This window comes from Zootermopsis nevadensis, unplaced genomic scaffold, assembly GCF_977971745.1.
Source record: "Zootermopsis nevadensis isolate Lab colony 2312 unplaced genomic scaffold, Znev_1.0 Znev_ptg000022l, whole genome shotgun sequence".
In the NCBI taxonomy this organism is placed as follows: Eukaryota; Metazoa; Arthropoda; class Insecta; order Blattodea; family Termopsidae; genus Zootermopsis; species Zootermopsis nevadensis.
The window spans coordinates 18,729,955-18,753,190 of NW_028259154.1; the positions used below are offsets into that span (position 1 = coordinate 18,729,955).

General features: G+C 38.3%; 1 protein-coding gene across 8 annotated transcripts in view; it reads right to left on the reverse strand.

The window, feature by feature from the left end:
* LOC110834299 (ETS homologous factor) overlaps positions 1-23,236 on the reverse strand; it is a 40,597-nt gene continuing 17,361 nt past the window's right edge. For 3 of the 8 annotated variants that reach the window (XM_022073297.2, XM_087353639.1, XM_087353640.1), the window contains exons 3-9: positions 8,920-8,996; positions 7,199-7,331; positions 5,381-5,656; positions 4,538-4,642; positions 3,561-3,659; positions 2,751-2,946; positions 1-1,535 (exon numbers count right to left, since the gene is read on the reverse strand). In XM_022073297.2, coding sequence (XP_021928989.1) covers positions 1,424-1,535; positions 2,751-2,946; positions 3,561-3,659; positions 4,538-4,642; positions 5,381-5,656; positions 7,199-7,331; positions 8,920-8,996 — 998 coding nt within the window. In that variant the 3' untranslated portion in view covers positions 1-1,423. The other 5 variants (XM_022073296.2, XM_022073299.1, XM_022073298.2 and 2 more) reach the window with 5 other exon arrangements.

Genomic DNA, 23,236 nt, shown 5'->3' on the forward strand with positions numbered 1-23,236 from the left:
TACTAGTAAATGCCATGTTTATTAGGAACAGTCATCAGTTTTATTTTATTTATACAGCATACAAGCCTTACCACCAGTATGTCAAAGATAGGCATGCAAACACTGAAGTACACCATGACAGCACATCAAATGATTCTGGTAATATACTAGTGACATTTACTATGGTCAAACCATATCTTTCTGAAAATACTGAAACTCGATCAGGTATGCAAATCAACTTAAAAAAATAAACACAGTACATTTATAAAATAAAATCATGTTTGATTTAAAGCATAAAATTATAAAAAAGTATATATGTGCATGTATATACATGTATGTAGATTTTGTTTGTGTGTGTGTATTCCAACAAACACTCATCTGTGTACATGAATGCATAATTTTGCATTTTGTAACATTTAATCTGTACATATTTTTAATGTGTATAATAAATATTTACCACTGAACTTTAATTTTTGTGCAATACATTTTAAACATGTTAAACATAAGCCACAACTCACATGAAAATGTTTTTCAAAAAAAACATTCAGTACTATCAACATCAAAAATTGCTGGGACAAAAGAAATAATTCTCCAACTCGTGGCATCATAACTTTTATGTTGACACTGGATGAAAGACAAACTTCTTTCCACATTTCTCACATAAATTCACAAATTTAATGCAGATGATAAAAAGTTGGTTATATATTATTATGAAAGCTTAATATACTAGGAATATTTGTGACATAAAATGGTTTTGATTAAATGTTTGTTGGATACAAAATGTCATATCCTTCATTGAGCAGAAGTCAGTGTTGCAACAGGAATGTTCTTTTAATGGGAGTTAATTCCATCCACCCATTTCCAGTTGTAACGAACAAACTGTCAGCACAAGTTTCATATTTATGACTAAAGATATGACCTCTTTACATTTTTACTGACTGGTGTCTTATGTTGCTTTTGACCAGGATGTTTGAAAACTGTTCAATAATTATCACTAATCAACGACCTGAGAATATTTCACACAAATCCATTTCACTGGGATTCATTCAGACTATCAACTGAAATACTATCAATAGTGTATCCGTAGAATACAATATGAGAATGCTGTTTCCAATTTGCCTGGACTCATTCAATCACTCAAAATGCTGTCAGTATGCTGCCTGAAGCATACTACAATTTGAGAATGTCATTTCGTTCATATACACGAGAGAATATGTTACATTTGGCCTTAAACTGGGTCATAACAGCCTTAAACAGTACAGTACAAATTCTCCCTTTATGACTTCTGGTAATTCAGTCACAAACACTTGTTTGGCCAACACAATTTCCACCTGCAACCCCCTCCCCAAAATAAACTTCGTATTCGCGCAAATTTCAAATCACAGATAATTTTTCAGTGCTGCCCATGATGAAATGAGCATACAACTAAATTGTTCTCAGACACTTATACCCTGAAGTTTGGATTTGGTGTCTGCCAGCCTGTTGCAGTAGGTCCAAATTTGTACACCAACCTCCGGCCCAAAACAGGCTGCAACACTTTGCTCCTATAGTAGTACCTGCACATAAAAAAAATCTACTATTAATGAGATTAAGTAAAATTCTTACCTTATGAACTTTTGTGTTCAGTTAGACTTCAAATTTAAAAAAAAATTGGACTGCCATTGGTCTGCTATACACACGAGTCTCCACTCTAGCTGTGTGGATTTACATAACTAATGGTAGCCCTCGTTAAAATTTCCTGACAATAGGACTGTTATGTTTCAAAAGTTGACAAAGCTAAGAAGTAATTTTTCTAACATTAACATAAGCACATGCCTGTGTGTTCATACAAAGTTTATCAAGATGATGTTTCAACTCTCACCAACTATCCATCAATATGGAAGATAGGTGAATCAGGTATATTACCTATAACAAACAAAACTATGCAAAGAGACAAATGAGTGGAGATACATAAAATTTAGTCAAATCACAAACAAAGCAGCACTACACACTGTTTACAATATGAATCTTAAAAATAAAATGTGTCTCGAGAACCTTGAAAAAAATTCACCTCTGTATATTATGAAAAAACTCTTAGAAAGTACTCGACAATCTTTTATTGTTGGCTTACTTTTTATGAATGCACACATGTAGATGTGCAAGTCTACCGATATTTTACAAACTATACAAAAGTGTTGTCCCAGTACAAATAGTAAAAGAAAGTCTCCAAATTTACTCCTCATCCTCTTCAGTAACCAGTAACATACATACCACAAAAAAACAATACAAGTGCTACGATACTCAAATGTAAGAAGAGGAATATTTAATACTACATGATAGCTCAGTCAGTATAGTGACTAGCTACGGGCTGGACGGCCGGGGTTCGATCCCCGATGGGGGCAGAGGATTTTTCCTCTAGCCTCTGCGTCCAGACCGGCTCTGGGGTCCACCCAGCCTCCTCTACAATGGGTACCGGGGTCCTTTCTCGGGGGTAAAGCCGGCCGGGGCGTGATGCTGACCACTCACCCCCATCTAGTGCCGAGGTCAAGGAAGAGAGGAGCTATACCTCCACTCCCCCCAAACGCCTACATGACGTATAGTGGGACAAACTTTACTACATACAACATGAAACAGGTAAAACCTTAAATCTACATTTACAAAATTTTACAAAAGATCAACCACTACATAAATAAAATCACACTGCTTTCGGGTTAAATATAGCAACCACTATCAACATAATCGAAGACCAACAAGAACATGTGGAACACCAATTACAAAATAAAGTGACTTACCTCATGGCACGGCTCAATTTTTCGTACGTCATTTTAGGGTTCTCTTTAAGTGATCCCCATAGTTTCGCAACCTTCTCGCTACGAACAAATCTGAAAACACCTTCATCATGGTTTTCCCAGCAGATTAAGCTTGGACAGTATTCTCTATTCAGCAGTAGATCTCTAATGAACTCCCACAACCTTCCAGTCTTCTTTTCTATTTGAAACAAAGAACATAACAAAAATTTAGACAGCAAATCTCTAATAAATCCCCATAACCTTCCAAACTTCTTTGCTACATAAAATAAGGAATGATAAAACATTAGAATTTAAAGATATTTCTACTGAATGGTTCAGGCAGGTTCACACTATACACACATTCTTCACAAGCAACTTACTTTTTATGTAAGATGTACATCACAAACTACAGGGTTTTTGTATTGTTTTGCATATGCCAAAGAGAAAAATGCACTATTTTATTTTTTAATGCTTTCTTGCAGGGTTTTTGTATTGTTTTGCATATTCCAAAGAGAAAAATGCACTATTTTATTTTTTAATGCTTTCTTGCAACTATCGTTTTCCCATATTCACTGTTTTTATTTCCCTCCCCCATCAAAAACGATACATTGAGGTTTCACTGTATTATTTACATAAATGTTAGCTTATTTAAAATTTATTTTGCAAACAGATACACAATAATCTCAATTATTATGGTTAACATACAAATTTGTTTTCTACATCATAAATCACTACAGAAGTGCAGACACAAAGTCATTTTTCATTGCTGAAATATAACACACACCAAACACTATCCTTTAAAATTGATATTACCTGGTTTCTTACTCCTACGTCCAGGTATACGAGGCCGCCCTGGTCGTCTCTTGCCTGTTACACTTGGTGGAATGCCATGTATTCCACCTTCAGATTCATCTGAAAGTATAACATTTCCATTTTTAAAAATATAGTGTCTCATCTAGCAGTCAACCTAAAATGCAAAATTAGCAATGGTAGTAAAGAGAGGGAATGTATAAAACACGGTGTGTTGGTTAGTTGAAAGATGCAGTAAAGACAAACATATAATATTTTTATATACACATGTATTTAAGAAGGGATACAGGTCAACATCTGATATAGGCCAGGAATGGTTATCTACTTGTACTGACCCACACGTTGATACATAAAAAATTACTTCAGTAATACATACACAATCATGTAACAGATAAATCTGAAAAGTTCAAAATATATTTTATAAAAAAAGAGATAAATATCATTCACAATATCATAAGTACTGTGTACATGATATACAATTTCAAAATGTTAAAAGAATACACGTTCATAAGGAAATTAGGAGAAAAATATGGTCTGTATATTACTACACGGTACAAAATGTAGTACCCCATAGACATTCCAAAATGATCGAAATCAAAAGTACACATATACAAGAAGTGTCTGAAAGGAAAACTCAGAAAAGTATGAAATCGAGACACATAAAACAGATAATTAGGACATAAATTGCAGTCATCATACAGGTCATCTAGTGTTTTTTAGGTGATGAAATTTACAATGTTACAACGTTATGGAAGAAATGTATATATCATTTTAGAAGTGAAACCTGTTAGAAGGCAGCCACTTGAGGGGACTGAGAAGGTAATGTGAAGATAAAGATGAATAATAAGGATAGAAGGAAGATGGATGTCTTGGGAGTTTGTTTATTATTGGCAGTGTTGAATCTTCAGGTAATACTACCAAAGATTAGTCCTAAACAAATCAGTACCAAATTCTGTATTATAATTATAACAAAGGTATACCTGAGGATTGGTGGCCTTCAATTCTGGAAGTGCTTGCTGAGTTAAGATTCATAAGTAATGGGTAATAATCCCTCTCATCAGGCTTAATTGTGGATACTGGAGGCACTAGGGATATACAATAAAAAAATATTACTTCAATACATTTATATGAGGCTTATGTCACATGGCCATCACTTTAACAGGTGCCATCAAACACAATACACAATGTAGGGTTTTAAGCTTTCATGGCTGTTCAGAGGAATACACTGCTTTTAACAGCATAACTAACTAACTAACTAACTAACCAACCAACGAATCAACCAACTAACTACATGGCTTACGGAACCCGAAGATTCATCACCAAACTAACGAAAGTCCTCCACCAGACCACATCCTGGGCCAACAAAATGCAGTCTCCTTCAACTCCTATCTCCCATAGATCCCACCTGACATTATCCTCCCATCTACATCTAGGTCTCCCCAGCAGTCTCTTCCCCTCAGGCTTCCCAACCAATACCTGGTGCACACCTCTTGCCCCCTCCATGAGCACCACATGCCCCACCCATCTCATTCTTCTTGACTTAATTAATGACTCTGATATTACTTGGGGAGGAGTATAAATTTTTAAGCTCATCATTAGATTTTGACAGCATAGCAATAAATATTCACTGAATCAAAAAATCTTTCAAAGAAAACTTTGTCTTAAGCTCTACATTTAATGTTGCACATTTATTTATACTATGACATCATATTTTATAAATCTGACACCTTACTTAATAAAACCTGTGTTTAAACATTTATTGGCCAGGTGTCTAAGCTTGTGTGTGGTTATGCATCACAGCACCATACTGCTAATCCACTCACATTTGTTTATATTATCCACCTGCTGATGCTCTTGCTCTTGCTTCAGTTGCTGCAAAGTACTGAAAAGAAATTTCCCATGCTGTGATTCTCTGGATACAAAATCTGCTTCAGACATACTGTACAGTGTTGCTCCATCTATATCATTAAACTGCGAAATACCTATTTCTTCAGAGTTCAGGTCATTCTTATTAGCGACTGAAATTATCCAGCACATTATGTCATTAGACTCCCACTGTTTCACAGACTTCGTTTTCCAGTCTGTGTTTACACAATCATCTGAAACACAAACAGCATCCTTAAAGCGCAACACACAACTGAAAAATCCACATATCTACAGCAAAAACTACAATTCAATATGAAATTACAGGTTTCTATCGCAGTGAAAATAGGGACTGTAATAGTATGGGTTCCAATGCTGTGCAGTCTTTTAGGCTGAAACATCTTTCTCCAAAATGTTGTAACCACCTACAAATTTAGTGTCACAACCCAGAATACTACAATCCTTATGTTTAATAGTTTATATGTTGAAACTGCCCAACATTCACCATATTTGGATCGTTTCAGGCATACTAAACCTTATATACGAGGGGCAGTCAAAAAGTTCCCGGAATTGTGGTATAGCACTGTAATGGTAGGACATATGGCAATGCTTACCTAATCACCTTCAAAGTAGAACCCTTGCGCACACACACTTGCTCCATCGATCCTACCATTGCTGGAAGCACCGGCAGAAGGCTTCGTTTGGAATCTTCCAGAGTTCAGCTGTCACATTCGATTTGATGTCCTCCATGGTTGTGAACCGCGTCCCCTTGAGGCCCATTTTCAGAGTAGGGAACAGCCAGAAGTCACTCGGAGGAACATCCGGAGAGTATGGTGGTTGGGTGATGACGGGAATGCTTTTCTCGGTGAAGAATTGATCCACAACCAGCGATGTGTCGAATGAGACGACTGAACTGTGCGCAAGGGTCCTACTTTGAAGATGATTAGGTAAGTGTTGCCATATGTCCTACCATTACAGTGCTATACCACAATTCTGGGAACTTTCTGACTGCCCTACGTTTATTTGATTCATATCAAAATGTTGTATGGTTCTCCTTAACATAAACCAGTTGCGAATCACACACGTGCAGTTGAGTACCACTGTCAAAAGACACACTTTTATACAAAGAACATAAGGTTAATTCAGTGGAGAGAAATGAAATTGATATAAATGTACGAGACTTAACATCAGTGAAATGGAATAACGTTTCTTACATTGATGTAATTTTCCAACTTAAAAATGAAACTGTTTCACTGTTTTTGGAAAAATTATAGGGATTCAACCTATAAATATGGCAAATGTTCATTTCTTTGAACATAAGAAAAATGAAGACAGGCTTCAACCAGTCAAATGAGACATAATACATGATTGATTACATATAAATATTAATCTTTATTCTTTATAATACCCAAACAGAAAAAAAGTGATCTTATCCTGGAAGTCTGGACAGTGTGTGTGCTTCTCCCTTCAGCTTTTAAACGCTTCAAAGACCCTTGAATGCTTATTCAGATACTTTTCTGGATATTTTTAATGCTCTGAACAACTAGGAAGGTAACCAGTGTAATTTGGTTCTCTATCAGAAACATAACTAGCTATTCTAAATAGTCAACATCTTATAATTAAATGATTTTTATTAGTATGCATTCAATTCATCTAGATGGTCTGTAGTCAACTGAGCATAAGCACCAACACAACACAGGAAGTGAATAATGCAGCACAGATAACTATTTAAATATTTATGGTTAGTACTGAACTCAAGTCTGAACAGTTATACTTACTTGGGAAGGCTAACTGCTTGTTCACAGCTGTGGAATGTACAAAGTATTCAGAACTCTCACTATTTTCCCAGGAATTTGTTTCATCTCTTGTCCAAATAGATGCCAGGTAATTATTAGGGTCTTCCCATCTAGGCTGAAAGAATAACAATTACATGTAGGATTTGAGGTTTTCACAGCAGTGAGTCTGAAGATTAGTCTTCTACAACAATTACACTTAGCATAAGCGAACTACCACAATTAGCCTTGGCGCTCGCTTGGTTTGTTAATGTCGGAGAGTTGTGTCACTTGTTGAGGTGAAGGAGCAGTTAACAAAACATGGTGTGATGGTCATGAATGATGATTGAGGAATCTAGGAAGCAACGTTTGTGCCGAAAGTATTAAACTGCGCCAGTATTTGCCTGAAAACTACATGAAACCTCAGGATAACCCATCCCTGTTCAGATTTGTTTCAACACACATATCAACCAAACAAAAATCAAATGCATCACTACTGCAAAATGTGTAAGTCACAGCACTTTAAAAACTGGTGTTCTGTTTAAGAAAAATACAGCCACAACAAGAGTACAAGAATTAGTACTGCTAGGTTCTAGATGGTCTTTAGGTTTATAAATAATAGAATTCCTACAACAAGTACAAAACCAACTGGCCTTGACTGGAATTAACATGACTTTCTTCCAAATACTTTTCCCCCCAAAAAATGACTAATTAATGGCATATTTATAAATATGTGTCAGCTCTCGTGTAGCTTCTAGTTAAAAAACCAAATACAATTCAATTCTACCATTACTATAATCAACCTTGCACTTTGAATCCTGTAATATAAATTTAAGGCAATAAAGCAGTAATATGAATCTGACTTATGGAACTGAATTTATGTCCCCTGGAAAAAAAGTCATACTTTATCATAAGTGTGACTGTTTTGTCGACAACTGGAAACTCTACACACGCATCATATAGTTTACAACCATCTACCAATGGAAGGAAAATCATATTCAAATCTCAACTCTTGGCCTGAACAGGCTCCTAGCTGAGGTTTTCATAATTTTTTCAGTCTCCCCATTAAAATTCTGGGATTCTATTTTAAATAAAACCATGACCAAATCCTCCCCACAATCCTTCCAATTCATTATTCACTAATAATCATATCATTTGATGCTGAACAATCTCAGTAACTGGATTTGTCAATGAACTACTAATAAATTCATTCATACCTTTTAATATGGACAATTTTTAGCAACTAGTTTTCATAATAAATTATAAATCATACAAAGTACACCAGTAAACTGACAAATTTGTTTGTTTAATAATATACTGTAAAAAGTAGTAACAAAATCTTGGACTACCATCCAAAGACAAATGTTCCCTCATCTTAATTGTTTTATTGGATTTATGAGCTAATCTCTGTAATGTATTTTTCAAATAAAAACACACCTTTGAGCCAGAAAATTCTATAAGTACAGTACATAATGTTGATCTGTGATGGACAGTTGCATCTATCATGTTTAGGCAGAATGTAGATATAATGAAGTCAATTTATATTATATAATAATACAAACATTTCACTGCAATATATGTAACACCTCAAATTATTTGGATTAATCAATGATGCACTAAGATCAACAAAGAGAAAATTAAAATTTTGACCAAATCTATAGTTCAGGAATAAAAGTCTGTTTCCAGAGACTCCAAAAAGGTGGCAATTCTGAACTCTATATACTTACCTCATAAGTTTCATCCAGTTCATTTGCACTCTGTTGCAAAGGAAACTGCATTAGAACATTTCCAAAAGGCATAGTGTCTGAAAATAAAAAAAATATCAGGTCTATTTTTGTCCTACTTCACAGTAACTTAAAAGATAATGGAGCAGGGGAAAGTTTATATTTCTAGTAGCACAGGTAAAGGCAGAGGCAAAGCTGTCTTGCTACATGCCACAGAGCTGCTTCATGGGAGAAGGGGTATAGTGTCTACTCATTCTTGACCTCGGCACTAGACAGAGGTGAGTGGTCAGTGTCAGGTCCTAGCCACACTTTACCCTTGGAAAATGGGACTTCCTGTACCCATTGGATGGGAGGCTGGGTTGGTCCCAGAGCCAGACTGGATGCAGAGAATAGACAAAATGTTCTTTGCCCCTGACAGAAAGACTGAACCCATCATCCAATCCAAAATTAGACACTACACTGATCGATACACTGTAGCTCCTAAGTAGCATATGCATTTGAATTAAACAGATTTCTTTATAAGTTCCAATTTTATTTCCAAGTAGAACCTTCACTTGTAACACTGGGACTTTTAAAGCAAGTAAATGCAATTAAGTTTTCTCAACCAGCTGTGTGAGAACACAACTGATCCAACATTTGAAGACTGTCTATACCTCCATAATCAGGGTCAATTCTTCACACACAGCTGATCACCCAAAATATACTGCAATCATAACTTACTTTACTTGAAACTCGTGTAAACAGAAGTTTATTTACATGAACTGTTGATATGAATATGGAGTACCCAAATTTTCTGAATACTAAGTGACTTCCATTTGTTCCACTGAGTTAACAATGAGCATTGCTGATACTCCCAAAACAAGAATTTTGATGTTCTTTTCATAACTATACATCATGGCATATTGTATTCCTTGTTTGTCTTCTTAATGATGAGAATGGTTACAGCTTGGGCTAGCTGTTTCCAAGCTTATGCACCATGCCAAGAAGTTACGTGGAGGGGAGTGGAGGTAAATATCCATGAATCTTTTAGCCTGATCTAGATGGAGGCAGGTGGTCAGCTTCATGCTCCAGCCACTTTACCACAAAAGACTCACTAGATAGGAGGCAGGGTGGGAGTGGATATGGTGGTAAAAAAGGCCCTCCTGCATGGAATAGAACCCGAAACTCGGTTGTCCAATCCATGACGTCACTTCACTGACAGCAATCCTAGATCACTTTGGGCTAGTACTAATAAGCAAAACTCTACTTCAGTGACAGGTTATATTGTCTTGTAAGTACAAACACAGTACCAACTGTTGCACTGCACGTGGTCATCGCTGTGAACAGGGGGTTCCCAAAATATATTTCCCTTGTGAAAGGTATTTTACGTACTACTGGCAGTTAACAGTTACATTTTATTTGGATGTTAAAATCTACAGTAACATTCTTCAGTATATTACTTTACTAATTTCTACATAGAACTGACAGACGCAACATCAATATGAACACAGCTAACACGCCCATGGGGGAAAAGCAGGGGAATACGCATAAACTGAATCGACCCCCTCCTCAACATACATCGAATGCGATACCACATGGTCGGTCTCCAGTTTACAATCATTATCGGAAACACTGGTATCGACAAACATTTCATTCAGCATTACGTACGTCATATGTATGTCGCCACACACACACACACACACCAAACCACCACCAATTTTTATTCGTCCCTTAGAAACTACTATTGGGACAAAAAAAATGTAGTTAACGGAAACAATTTGTGAATTGCTCCAAATTCTTACCAGATTTCGGTAGATGATGCTGAACGTGAATTGTACAAGAAATAAATTGATGCTGCCGAACAATGTGAATGTACTCTTTTTGACGGTAGCAACCATCAAACAGAAAAAGAGATAATTTCACACGCACGAAATAAGAAAAGTAAGCTGTTTCAACGTCAGTAATAATGCACTGTTGAGGACAACCATTACACGCACGAAATAGCATACATTAGAACTTGGGAGAAACCACTCGTGCCTCCATACTTCCAACTCTTGTAACCCCACCATAAACAGACTGACGGTGACTCAAACTTAATAGTCAATCCCTGGTCTTTCGAGCTTTACCAGAATTCACATTTGGTAGCGGGGCTTCCCCGCTCACAAGCTGAACCAACCACAATCATGCATTTTCTATTACTATGACAACGAGATGACGTCAACGCGACAAGGTTTGCGTGCTGTTATCGGCTGGCTTTATTTTTGCTAGCGTGACCTTGGGAAGAAAAGAGAGGGAGAATAAGGAAAACGGCACAGAAAACTCTCCTATTGGTTGATTTGGCGGGGTCACGTGGATCATCGGGCAAGGCTAATTTCCAGGAACACTTCAGCGGCAACTAGGTGTCCTAAGTGGTTTATGTACATTTAAAAGTTATCTTTACATGCATTGAAAAACCTCATTTTGAATATCTTGCGCTCGTGAGAAGAGCACCTCTACCATGAAACAATCTAATACAGGCCAAAGTCAAATAGCCCATATTAATTTGGAAAAATCGACCACACTACATGTAATTAAGAATAATAGATATTGGTCTTCCGGGTCGTTTCACCGTGTGGACTTGTAGGCAGATACCACCGTTTCGGAGCACCATATCGCCTCATCTTCACAGTGTCAAAACTCAGAAGACCAAACCTCGAAATCGTCCCTGCTTCTTCAAATCTCATCCAACGTGAATGATCGTCCATAGCAGTCATGCGCTTACGATAACAAGGACAGCTAGAACTTTAATCGATGGTTCGAATCCTGAGGCATGGCTGTGTTCATTATTCTGCGTTGTGCTGTCCTGCAACAGTCCTCTCTGACGATAAGCCGCGTAAACATGGAATTACAATACATCATTTCGGAGACACTGCCTTTGATGCCATCACCATCTCAGCCCCGATGACAGAGACAATTTACGAAACATTGGATTGTAACTACATGCTTACCAAGGCTGACCAATGCATACAGTCTCCATAAAAGCTTCAAATTTTATCTTGCGTTGTCCTATTCAGGGCCATTCCCCCAACCAAGGAGTCTTTTTATTGTCCAAGGATTCATAAAATCAAAAACTTCTAAATAGTAAGTGGCCCATTCCAAATCACTGAACAGGAAGATGGTATCCCCCCCCCAAACTCCGCAATGAGCGGAATATAACCTTGTTCTGGCACTTCCTTGCCCACCTTTTCTGAAATTGTGCGTGTGTGTTCGAGGATGAGGTGTGCAGTGTTCAAGATTTGATGCACCAGTAAATTTCTCACACTTTTACTTAAGGTAATCAACTCGAGGATGAGATGTGCAGGACATGTAGCACGCATGGGAGATATAACAGATGCATATTGGAAACTCTGAAGACAAGAGATAATTTCTTTCAATGATCACAACGACCAAATAAATATTCAAAATATTTCGTGCGTCGCATGGATATGGTTAAATGTCGGACACTTTATCAATGTAGCAAAAACATAGAACTTGTGTCTGAAATGATGAAAGCATCTGTACTGAACAGGTGAAGAAAACTGTGTACCAAAATTACAATGTGGAGTGTTATTTGTCCAATGGCTAAGCAAAACCTCTTTCCAGTCAGGCCGTGTAAAAGAACGATGGATCCCATATTTAACTATGCACACTAGGAAAACAGCATTTGCAGAATATTACAGTTAAAATTGTGGTTATAAAAATTTGTTTATCCTAGAGTATCAGTACAGTGATTTGATTGTCGGTCATGCAACGTAAATAATAAGTGCCTCTCCCTTGGCGGTGGTATTTTGCAACTTTTAATATTAAAATTATTCGATTATTTATTATGCATCAACAGCCAAATGGCCGATTACTTATACATCACAAAAAACCAAGAATAAAAAGCTAATGAAATACGATTTATTATTATTATTATTATATGATTAGCGTCACGTGTCCAGTGCTTGTAATTGGCATCATTTATACTGTCAAGCACTGTTGTTATTGTAGACGCTAATATATTATTTCATAATCATAGCTATTTTCATATTATTGGTAGAAGAAACTACTGATGTTTACATTAGCTGCCTTGCTATGATTCGAAAGACATCGACATAGTGACAAGTGTGAACTCCAAAGTTCGCGCAACTTCTTATCTCTACTACGACAAGATTTTGCCACATGACCATCAACACCGCTGCAAAATCAAACACAAGCTAACGTTTGACGCAGGTCCCCGCCTTCCCATGAATATTACTCGGTTTTTCCTTGTTCCTCGTCTGACACTTGCCAGCCACTCCTGACCTGGTTTCAACCCGGGGAGCGAGACCACACAAGTGACAATATGGACGCAATAAAAATTGCAGTTCTAAATCATGGAAGTTCATTTATCTAGGGCGAAATACATCACTGATTCTCAGAGTTTCCTGTCAGTAAAAATAGTAGTCTATAAGTATAATTTAATTATTACTAGAAGTCTATATGAGTCCATTTAAGATATACAAATTAATGTTTTATGTTCTACTGAAATATTGATGTATAAAGTCACAAGTCATCCATACTTGACATTATAAATTACAAATTACGCACAAAGCCACAAGAAAATAATTTTCTGTCTTACGAGGATGTGGTTGGTGTGTCTGTATGTGAAGGATTCAGCGACCGCCCCCTCAAGATTCAATGTAGTATCGAAATGATTGCTGTACAGTCTGACAATGAGAATCATACGAAACCCATACGTGCTACAGAAGTTTCCACCATGTTTTAAAGAGTTAACTAAAACACGTTATGTCAGACCATAGGTGCTTCTGTTTCGTAGGCCCTTTGAATGATTCGTTATTATTGGCGTATCGATTTCTATGGGCAGACTGGTGATCAAAATTATCTTGAATTACAGCGGTTCCACGAAAATGTGTCCAACTTACAGAGGTGTCCAGGAAAGAGGGAAAGGGAAAAATCACCCTTTCATATTGTGGTTCTATGACATGTAATCTATTTACTTACATAAACTAACTACTGTAGGCTTACTTGCATGGAGAAAACACCAACGTTTCGAGAAGTGAGTATCCTGAGGAAGAGGACGAAGATGGTTCTCGAAACAATGGTTTTTTCTCCATTAAACCACCTGAGACGGCTGGCAGCCCGAGAAGAATTCAGTATAAGTAAGTTAGAGTTTCCTATGTTTTATTCATTGTGTTTTCAGATAGATCGGATGACAAGGTTCTGAATTTAGCCGTAATCTGCTCTTTATTTCTTCATGAATGCTACGTTCATTTGTTAAAGTCGTTCCGAAATATTTGAACGTATCCACATTTTCGAAGGAACCATTATTTAGCTGTCTTGCTATGCAGTGTTTTATGAATCTGCCCTTCGTTCTGGGGACGTGACAAAAACGTCTATGCGAGTTTACTTTGGGACCAAGCTTCTTGCCATCGTCTATTACAGAGACCATGTTTTTGTTTGTAGTATTTAAGTTTTCACTAAATATGCGAAATGGAAGTCCTTCTTGAGAAGCTTTTACGCTCACCTGATTAATAATGCCCTTCCTTTTATGATACTCGAATGTTCATTAACGGATTCACAAAAGCCCATCATCACTGAACACATCCTTCCTTTCTTCCTTTGCATAGGATGTTCCAAAGAACCCTTTCTGAGGCCTTTTGTGATATTTCGTGACAGGATGGTCGTCTTATGGTGTGGGGTTGCCTACCTTCCCCTTTAGCCTCACACCACTCCTTCAAGCCTGAGGACGTCCCCTTGTCGGCTGTCTGCAACTGTTTATCTTGTGAAATTTATATCCATATTTCGCACATCACTTATCATCGTACTTGCAGCTCTACTCGGTGCTTACAAACAGTGAGATAACAGTGAAAACAGCAGTAGACTCAAGTATACATCATTACCACTTCCTTTCCAACTTGACGCTCGATTCCCTACATCTCTGTGATAATTGGTATATTTCGTACATCCCAACCAAGGAGCATGGCAATGTCGCGAGACACAGAACTCTTCACTCAACAGAACGCGTTGCTATGGTACCTCATCAGTGTGTTTATTAGCCAGAGACTTGAACGCCATCACAGGCTAGACAACCACTGGCTTTTGTCAGGACATATCAACAATCTGTTATACACTGTCCATTGTCTGTGGTATATTTGGAACAAACTCTGTTTCAGGAATTTGCTCTATTTTATTTTTCATTTAGATTTTTATTTTTGTTCGTATTAGTGACGACAGGTGGAATCCAAATCAGGACATTCTGAATGCTTGACTAGACCGCTAGACTAGAACAAGAGGGAACAGAACCGAGTAGACTGGACTGGAAGGAAACAGAACAGAGTAAAATTAAACAGAACAAACGATACAGCAATGTTAAACAGCCAACGATTTCATCGTAATTTCCTAATGCGTCAATATATACAGAAAACTTGTGTACCTACAAAGCCACAAATCTTGATAACATTTGTCCAAATTTCCATTATGACGTGTTCTTTGAATAATGAGATACGCTTACATTTTTACATTGCCTGCGATTTATTGATACGCTTATGCGGATGATATCTGCGGTAAAACTTGCAAAGTACGTGAGGTATTCTTTTAAAATCTGATATGCGCAATCTCAATTAAAAACTGCAAAGAACGCATGTGGATACTCAGTGAGCTCTCGATTAGCAGCTGCGCCATCGTTGATTCGTGTCACTTTCATTATCGAGTAGGCAGGCGGAATACGTTTCGATAAAGGGAATTCCCTCTCTCAAAAGCCCCACAGTGTTGGGGGGGGGGGGGGGGGGGTTTGCACTGGCACGAGTTGCGGGAGTGACATTGGTGACCTTAGTCTTAAGCCCGGTCTACACGTAACGTCTTATCGTACGTTTTCTTTGATCAGTTAAGACGTATCAGTTAAAATGTTACGTATGGACAGAGAAACGGACGTTTTGTCTGAACTGAATGAAGACGGACGTCTCTCACAAAACGGATCGGTTAGAGCATTGTTTTCCGGTAAAACGTCAGTCTTTGTAGCTTCCACCTGTCGCTAGAAATCTTAGAGTAGCAGTCAGTCTCTCATGGGGTGTGATAGCCCTTCTCATGGTAGTGTCCTTTTTTTGTATTTCTGAAGTTACTAACGACAGTAATTTCAAATAAGTGTCCGTATCCATTCGTAAATAATTACGCCAATCTCCAGGTTCATGACGTAATTCCCGAAGCAAATTCACATGAGAGAATCTGCCCCTCTTTAGCAACCATCCTCTAGATCAGTGGTCTTCAACCGGTGGTACGCGGACCGGCGCCGGTCCGCAAGAATTTTTTGCCGGTCCGCGAAAGCTTTCACCTTGCTTTCACCCGACTATACTGCTACACGATTCGGGGAATTCCCAATGTTGCGGGGCGAGCGGCGAGCGGGGCGCTGCACGCGATGAGTATAGACGAAGTGCGGCCGCCAAATGAGAATATTGCGTCAGCTCGCCTGTCGACGACACTGTAACCGTCCAGACATTAGAGTCCTGTGGAGTAAAGCTGCAAGGGCGAGCTGGCCGAAATTCTTTAAAAACAAAGGGTCGTCTGTGTTAAGTGAGAAAGTAGGGGGAGGACTCACATGTGGTCTTTTGGAGGAGTGAGCCAGCAGCGGCAGTCGGGAAGTGTGTCGTGGACAGTCGTGGAAAGTTTCTTGACTGTATAAGGTTAAGACGTTTATAAGCTAGTGTTTTGAAATAAATACATAATAAAGGTATAATTAGATTAACAGTAAATCATTATCTCTCCGTTACACATCCGATCCCCGTGAACGACCCTGAGCACCCGAGCTAGCTGGAGCAAACAACTAACCAAGAACGGTTATAACACGTTGCAAGAATTCTTATTTTATCGCGCTCGTGCGTATTGTTTTTTTAATATTGTGTTGTGGAATTTCGGAAAATAAATTATTTCTTTCGTAAAATTTGAAACCTTGCAAGATGGATAAACAAAACGTCAAAAAACAAAACCTATTAACCTCCTTTAGTAGAGGCAAGGGCAATATTCAGAAGAAAATTAGTGATGGTGCCGAAAGTATGACAAGTGCTTCAAGTTTAGAAGAAACAAAGAAAAAGAAATATCCTGATACTTCGGAATGTGCAATACAAACCAAAAAGAGAACAGGAAACTTTGTTAGGCATTACGATAACGAATATTTAAAGCTTGGTTTTATTGTAGCCCCTGGCAGTGAACTATCGCCACGGCCTTTGTGTGTAATATGTTCCGAAGTTCTTTCAAATGACGCTATGAAACCGTCCAAACTGGCTCCTCATTTGTATTCGAAGCATAGAGATTTCACTGATAAGCCACTGGACTTTTTTAAAAGATTACGTGACCAGATGAAACTTCAGAAAAGTCAAATGAAAACGATGACGACTAGTGACATGTCGCTGCTTAAAGCGTCTTACTTAGTTGCTCTTCGAATAGCTAAAACGAAAAAACCGTTTACTATTGGTGAGGAGTTAGTACAGCCTTGCATCTTAGATGTCGTACAAGAAATTTTGGGTCCTCAAGCCACTAAAAAAGTAGAGGCTATACCGCTTTCGGACACCACTATTCAGAGGAGAATTGTTGACATGGCCATCGATATTGAAAAGCAAGTTGTAGAGGGGATAAAGAAATCGAGATGTTTCGCGATCCAACTTGATGAATCAACTGACGTGAGTAACCATGCTATCCTACTTTGCTTCGTGAGGTATAGTGAAGATCAAGACTTAAGGGAAGAACTTCTTTGTTGCCTTGATTTACCTGGACGGGCCACTAGTTCAGAGATATTTAATACTATTGATGAGTATTTTCAAGCACAGGGCTTAGACTGGAGCAAATGTGTTGGTGTGTGTACGGACGGTGCTGCGAGCATGACTGGTCGTCGCTCAGGAGTAGTTGCGAAAATAAAGGAAGTCGCGCACCCAGAAGTTTTGTTCACTCACTGTATGATCCACCGGCAGCATCTAGCTGCAAAGAAGCTTTCTACTGAACTAAACACTGTGGTGAATGACGCTGTGAAGATCATTAACGAAATTCATAGTCGAGCTACGAACTCGAGGCTGTTCACGACACTGTGTGAGAGTATGGACTCACATCACCAACATCTCCTACTCCATGCAGAAGTGAGATGGTTATCGAGAGGAAGAGTTCTTGCACGCCCGTTCGAACTGAGGGAAGAAGTAAAGCAGTTTCTGCGAGAGCGAAAATCTGACCTAGTAGAGCCTTTATTGAATAAGGAATGGATGGCTAAGCTTGCGTATATGGCGGACATATTTAACCTTATGAACGAACTTAATATTTCCGTTCAGGGGTCTTGTACGAATATTTTTACACTAAGAAATAAAATAGATGCGTTCAAAAAGAAGCTGGCTCTTTGGGATAGTCGCGTACAAGAGGAAGATATAGAAATGTTTCCACTTTTGGGAGAATTTTTGAATGCTGCTGATATCAACCAGAAAGTCATATTCAACATAATAAGCCAACATTTAAGAGCGTTAGCTGAAAACTTTAATAATTATTTCCCTGAAAATGAAGATCCACGTAAAGGTAACCTCTGGATTAATAATCCCTTTTTGGAAGATATAAAATCATGCGCACTTGATCCTCGTGAGAAAGAAAAACTGATCGAGTTGTCTTCTGATGTCACTCTGGTGTCCAGACATAAAATGCAATCATTGCCTCAATTTTGGATATCCCTCGATAAAGTATATCCATCTCTGAGTTATAAAGCTATCAAATTGTTGGTCGTTTTTTCGACTTCCTATTTGTGTGAAAAGACTTTTTAGCTATGTCAGTAATAAAAACCAAACAGAGAAATCGAACTGATGTTAATCCAGCGCTTCGTCTCTCAGAAACAACGCTGCAACCACGTATATCAAATTTGCTTACAAAGAAGCAGCAGCAGATGTCGCACTAACCAACAATTGTAATTTTATAACATTAAATTTAATAAATAAAATTCTATCTACATTGGTTGTTATTTCTGGCTGACGCCGGTCCGCGAAATATTTCTCCTATTTTCGCCGGGCCGCGGGTGTTAAAAGGTTGAAGACCACTGCTCTAGATCACCGTGAGCGACGTACAACTTCCTTTCTTTTCAATTTCACGAGACACAATCCAATAATCGCTACAAGTAATACTTCATCTGAATACTGAAACTGAGCAGAAAACGGTAGCTAAAACGTAAATAGTGTGGACATGGGATTTTGGTCAGTTTTACCTGACCATCTTAACTGATGAAACAAAACGTACGATAAGACGTTGCGTGTAGACCGGGCTTTAGACGTATATATTCAGTTGCGAGTGACTCAGTCTGAAGGACGACTACAAAATGAGATGTTTGAGAACGAAGTGGCGAAGAAAATGAAGAGGAGATACCAGGACGGACACAGCGAGAGTATTATAATTTAAATTCAACACATTTCGGTGTTAACAAGTCGATTACATCATGAGATGGGAAAAGTGTGTAGCACAAATGGGAAAGCTCAGAATTACACCAGCTTTGCTCTGTAAAACTTCACGGGAAGAGATCTCTTTTAAATGTATTTTAGAGGGGGGCAAGGTCTTTTGACTGAATTTAGCTGGCTTACGATGAGGTCCGATTGTGGACGTTTTATATGAACAGTAAATTAAATTTCAGGTTTAATAATCGCAGGATCTCAAGACTGTAAATGATGTTATATGGGAGACCCACAAGACCACAATCAAAATATAAAACTCAAAATCATTCACCCACTCATTTAACTGTCTCTTGCGTGTATGCACCAGCGAATGTGACGACTCTGGAGTGAACATGGCTGACGTGCTTTGACCTCAACATCGAGGTCAGCTGCTCCACACCCAGCAGGACAGCCAAGAGAGAGGCTAGCGTAAGAACAATGGGAGTGAGTTATCTTCAGACATTACACAATACTATGGGCTGAATCCGACTACTGTAAACAGAATTGTCTCAGAGCGCAGGTCATCCTCCTTTTTCGCTCCTGAAGTACCGCTTGAATACAGACATCCGATCTACTGCGTATAACGGAAAATGAAACAGAAACTACGGCAAAACAGTAGTGTAATACGACCAGCCACGGAAGTGGATGGCATGAGAATTGTAATTTATCAAATCAATAGAAAATTTTGGCAAATGAGAGAAGAAACTGGATATGAACTGTGATTAACCTTGAGGATACATGAGGTCTATAAAAATGGCAAGCGAAGATCAGAAAGCGAGACTGAGAAACAAGTATTGATAATAACGTACCATGCTGGAAGATTCTGGAACAGTGGTAACAAATCGAAATTATATTCACGAATTCGGAGAATACTCGTTACAAAGCAGTTCAGAACATTTTGTCTTCCCATTTATACCTAAAAAATGAAAATTGAAATATGCCCGATGTTTTGTTTGGGTTTGAAACTTGGTCATTCATGCTGTTTGAGAGATTTGGAGTGCTGAAGAGAGAATTTGAATCTAAACGGAAATAACAGGAAGTAGGATAAAGCTGAAAATCTCGCCTACCCAACACGCGTGCCCCGAATGTCATCTCCATCTCCTAAAATCGACGCTATATGGTCTGAGCTACTGGAAAAGCGTTGTTAAATAACCTAAAAATAAATCTCCCAATAAGCAGACGTCGTCTGGGAACTGTGTGCGAAGTTGCGCACGGTGCAATGGTATTCATGCACCACCAGTCGGCGAGAGGTCGAAAAGACGCATTTCGTTTACGAATGAGTGTGATCCTTTAAGAACGCTAGCAATTCTATGTTCTGCGGAGAAAATCAAATCTCTAGTTTGTCCAGACAGTACACCATTTGCTTTCTGTGCGTTCTTTGAAGTAAATGCATAATATGAGCGCACGACATGGAAGTCATGTTTGGCCGTAGGTTTCATTTCCGAAAGTACTCTGATTTTGAATAAATATGAAATTATAAAGTCTATAATAAGACTGTTGCACACATTTTTATTGAATTTCATATCGGTTCAAATAACTCCTATTTTACACGAAGATGTTTTAAATCTACGAATTTTGTTTGTAAACATTCTTCGAAATAGTGGCTTACAGAAATTCAGTTGTATCTGAAATAAATGATCAAGCCTGACGAGGTAAAAATGTTACGCCGTAAGGAACGTGTCTGGAAAATGTTCTCTAAATTGCAGTTTCAAGTATAGGCCTACACTTCCACTCTTCTACACATGGCTATGGTAATGATTATACGTGACTTAATGGATCCCTCCCAAGTCTTCATCAGGTTAGTGTAAATCGTGATCAATCCTTTTCGGACTACTTTCTCTGATGATAAATAACTCTGAAGATGACTGTCTTCTGGATTTTTGCGCCGTGTAGTCTGGTAGAAGTTTACAGACGTTTCAGAAGTCCTTGCTGCCTCCATCATCCGGGCGATGATGAAGGCAACAAGGACCTCTGAGCCGTTGGTAGACTTCTACCAGATTACGACCCAGAAGACAGCCATCTTCGGATTCACCGCCCTAAAAACCTCAAATCCTACAAGACGATCTTCGCCTTCACAGGTTTGAAGTACAGGAGTTCGTACAACATTCTCGATGTAAGATTTGAGGTTTTCACAGCGGTGAGTATGAAGATTTCTGTCTTCTGGGTTGTTGCGCCGTGCAGCCTGGTAAATTTCCACCAACGTTTCAGAGGTCATACTGCCTCCGTCATCAGGGCGATGATCGCCCTGATGACGGAGGCAGTATGACCTCTGAAACGTTGGTTAACATCGACCAGACTACACAGCGCAACAACCCAGAAGACAGAAATCTTCAACGTTCTCGATGTTGCACACTTTATATGTACAGTCGTCATCATTCTTAGGTGATGTATCGAACACACTGAGCTTTCTGTAGTTTAACATAAGACAATCTTTAAAATTTATTCAGTACATTGGCACAAAGAACAGCACAAAACACATTTAGACCCTCAAGTTCAGTGAACCTCAGAAAGAATCTGATCTGGCACTACTTTTTCCAAGCGGTCTCTTCCCTTCCGACTAAACTTCTGTATCCTGTTCTCATTAATATGACGACCATAATAGATGGTATTTGGTGAACAGTAAAAACTATGAAGATCTTCACCATGTACTTCTCTTCATCACTCTGTTATTCCTCTCTCAGGTCCAACTACTCTTCTCAGCAAACTGTTCTCATACACATTCATCACTTAATCGTATTCTGGAAGTCCAGGTTAAAATCACAGATTAGAGTCACGTACCACTGACTGAGGATTTTCGTAGTTTTCTTATATTTCTACAGCAAAAACTTGCGAGAGGTGACGACTACGACGTCTTTATTTGTGTTTCCCAATCCATCATTCATAGTTATCCTGTCACTCAAGGCCATGTGATATATACAGATGATAGTGAACTTATAAGACGAACAAAAATGAATAACTGTTTATGGTCACCTCGATCACCTTGAGATTATATGAAGAAACGAGTATACGCTGAAAATGCACATACACCTAACGAAATAAAGTCACCAATGATGTTATTGAGAACGTAGCAGTTTTGTGTCGAGAACAATGAGCTTGTTTCGTTATAAATGAGAGTTCTTAACGGTTTCTAAATCACGCAACGTTCAAAAGTTGCCTACTTTCTTCCAGTCTCGAACTCCTGATCCTACTTTCAATATACTGGACAGTCCCCGAAAAAAATAAACAGTTCAGCTCTCGATGCCCCCCCCCCCCCCAATTACCATTCTTTTTCATTGAAGCTGCCAGCATCCTTCGCTAAAATCTTCTGGCGCTACTCTAACCAACAGAAGCAACGTTCAAACGTTCAGAGCATGTAAATATATTCTGTTCAGCACGACAAATATTTTAACGCAACTATCGTTTCTACTTTCAAGAAACAAAAATTAATAATGTGTAGTAGGTCCGATATAGTGTCGACTGTGTCTTCTAGGTCGAGACGCCATGGTTACCAATGATACACCCGTTGGTGACTAAGTACAAGTCCGCACGGCATCACAATCAAAATCTTAACAGCCGTGACAAACTCAAATTCCAGGTCCAATATTACTTTCTAAAGCCTGAAATTTAATTGTGAAGTACAGATGCGTAAGGATGTAATTTTCATTTCCCAAATACTTCCTTTGCGAACTTGAATTCATCTTTGGTCTTGATGTTAATTTATCACAGATACAAGTCAATTTCTTTCTTTCTTTCGTCTTACTGATCGTAAGCTTAAACTTTGTGGCAGAAATAAGCTTCAAAGATAATTACGAAGAGAGGAATATGTTGATACGAATTTGCTCATTTATCTTCAAATATACACACCATATAAAACGTTTAAAAACAAAAGTTTTATACATTAGGAAGGTGTATATCTTACATGATGT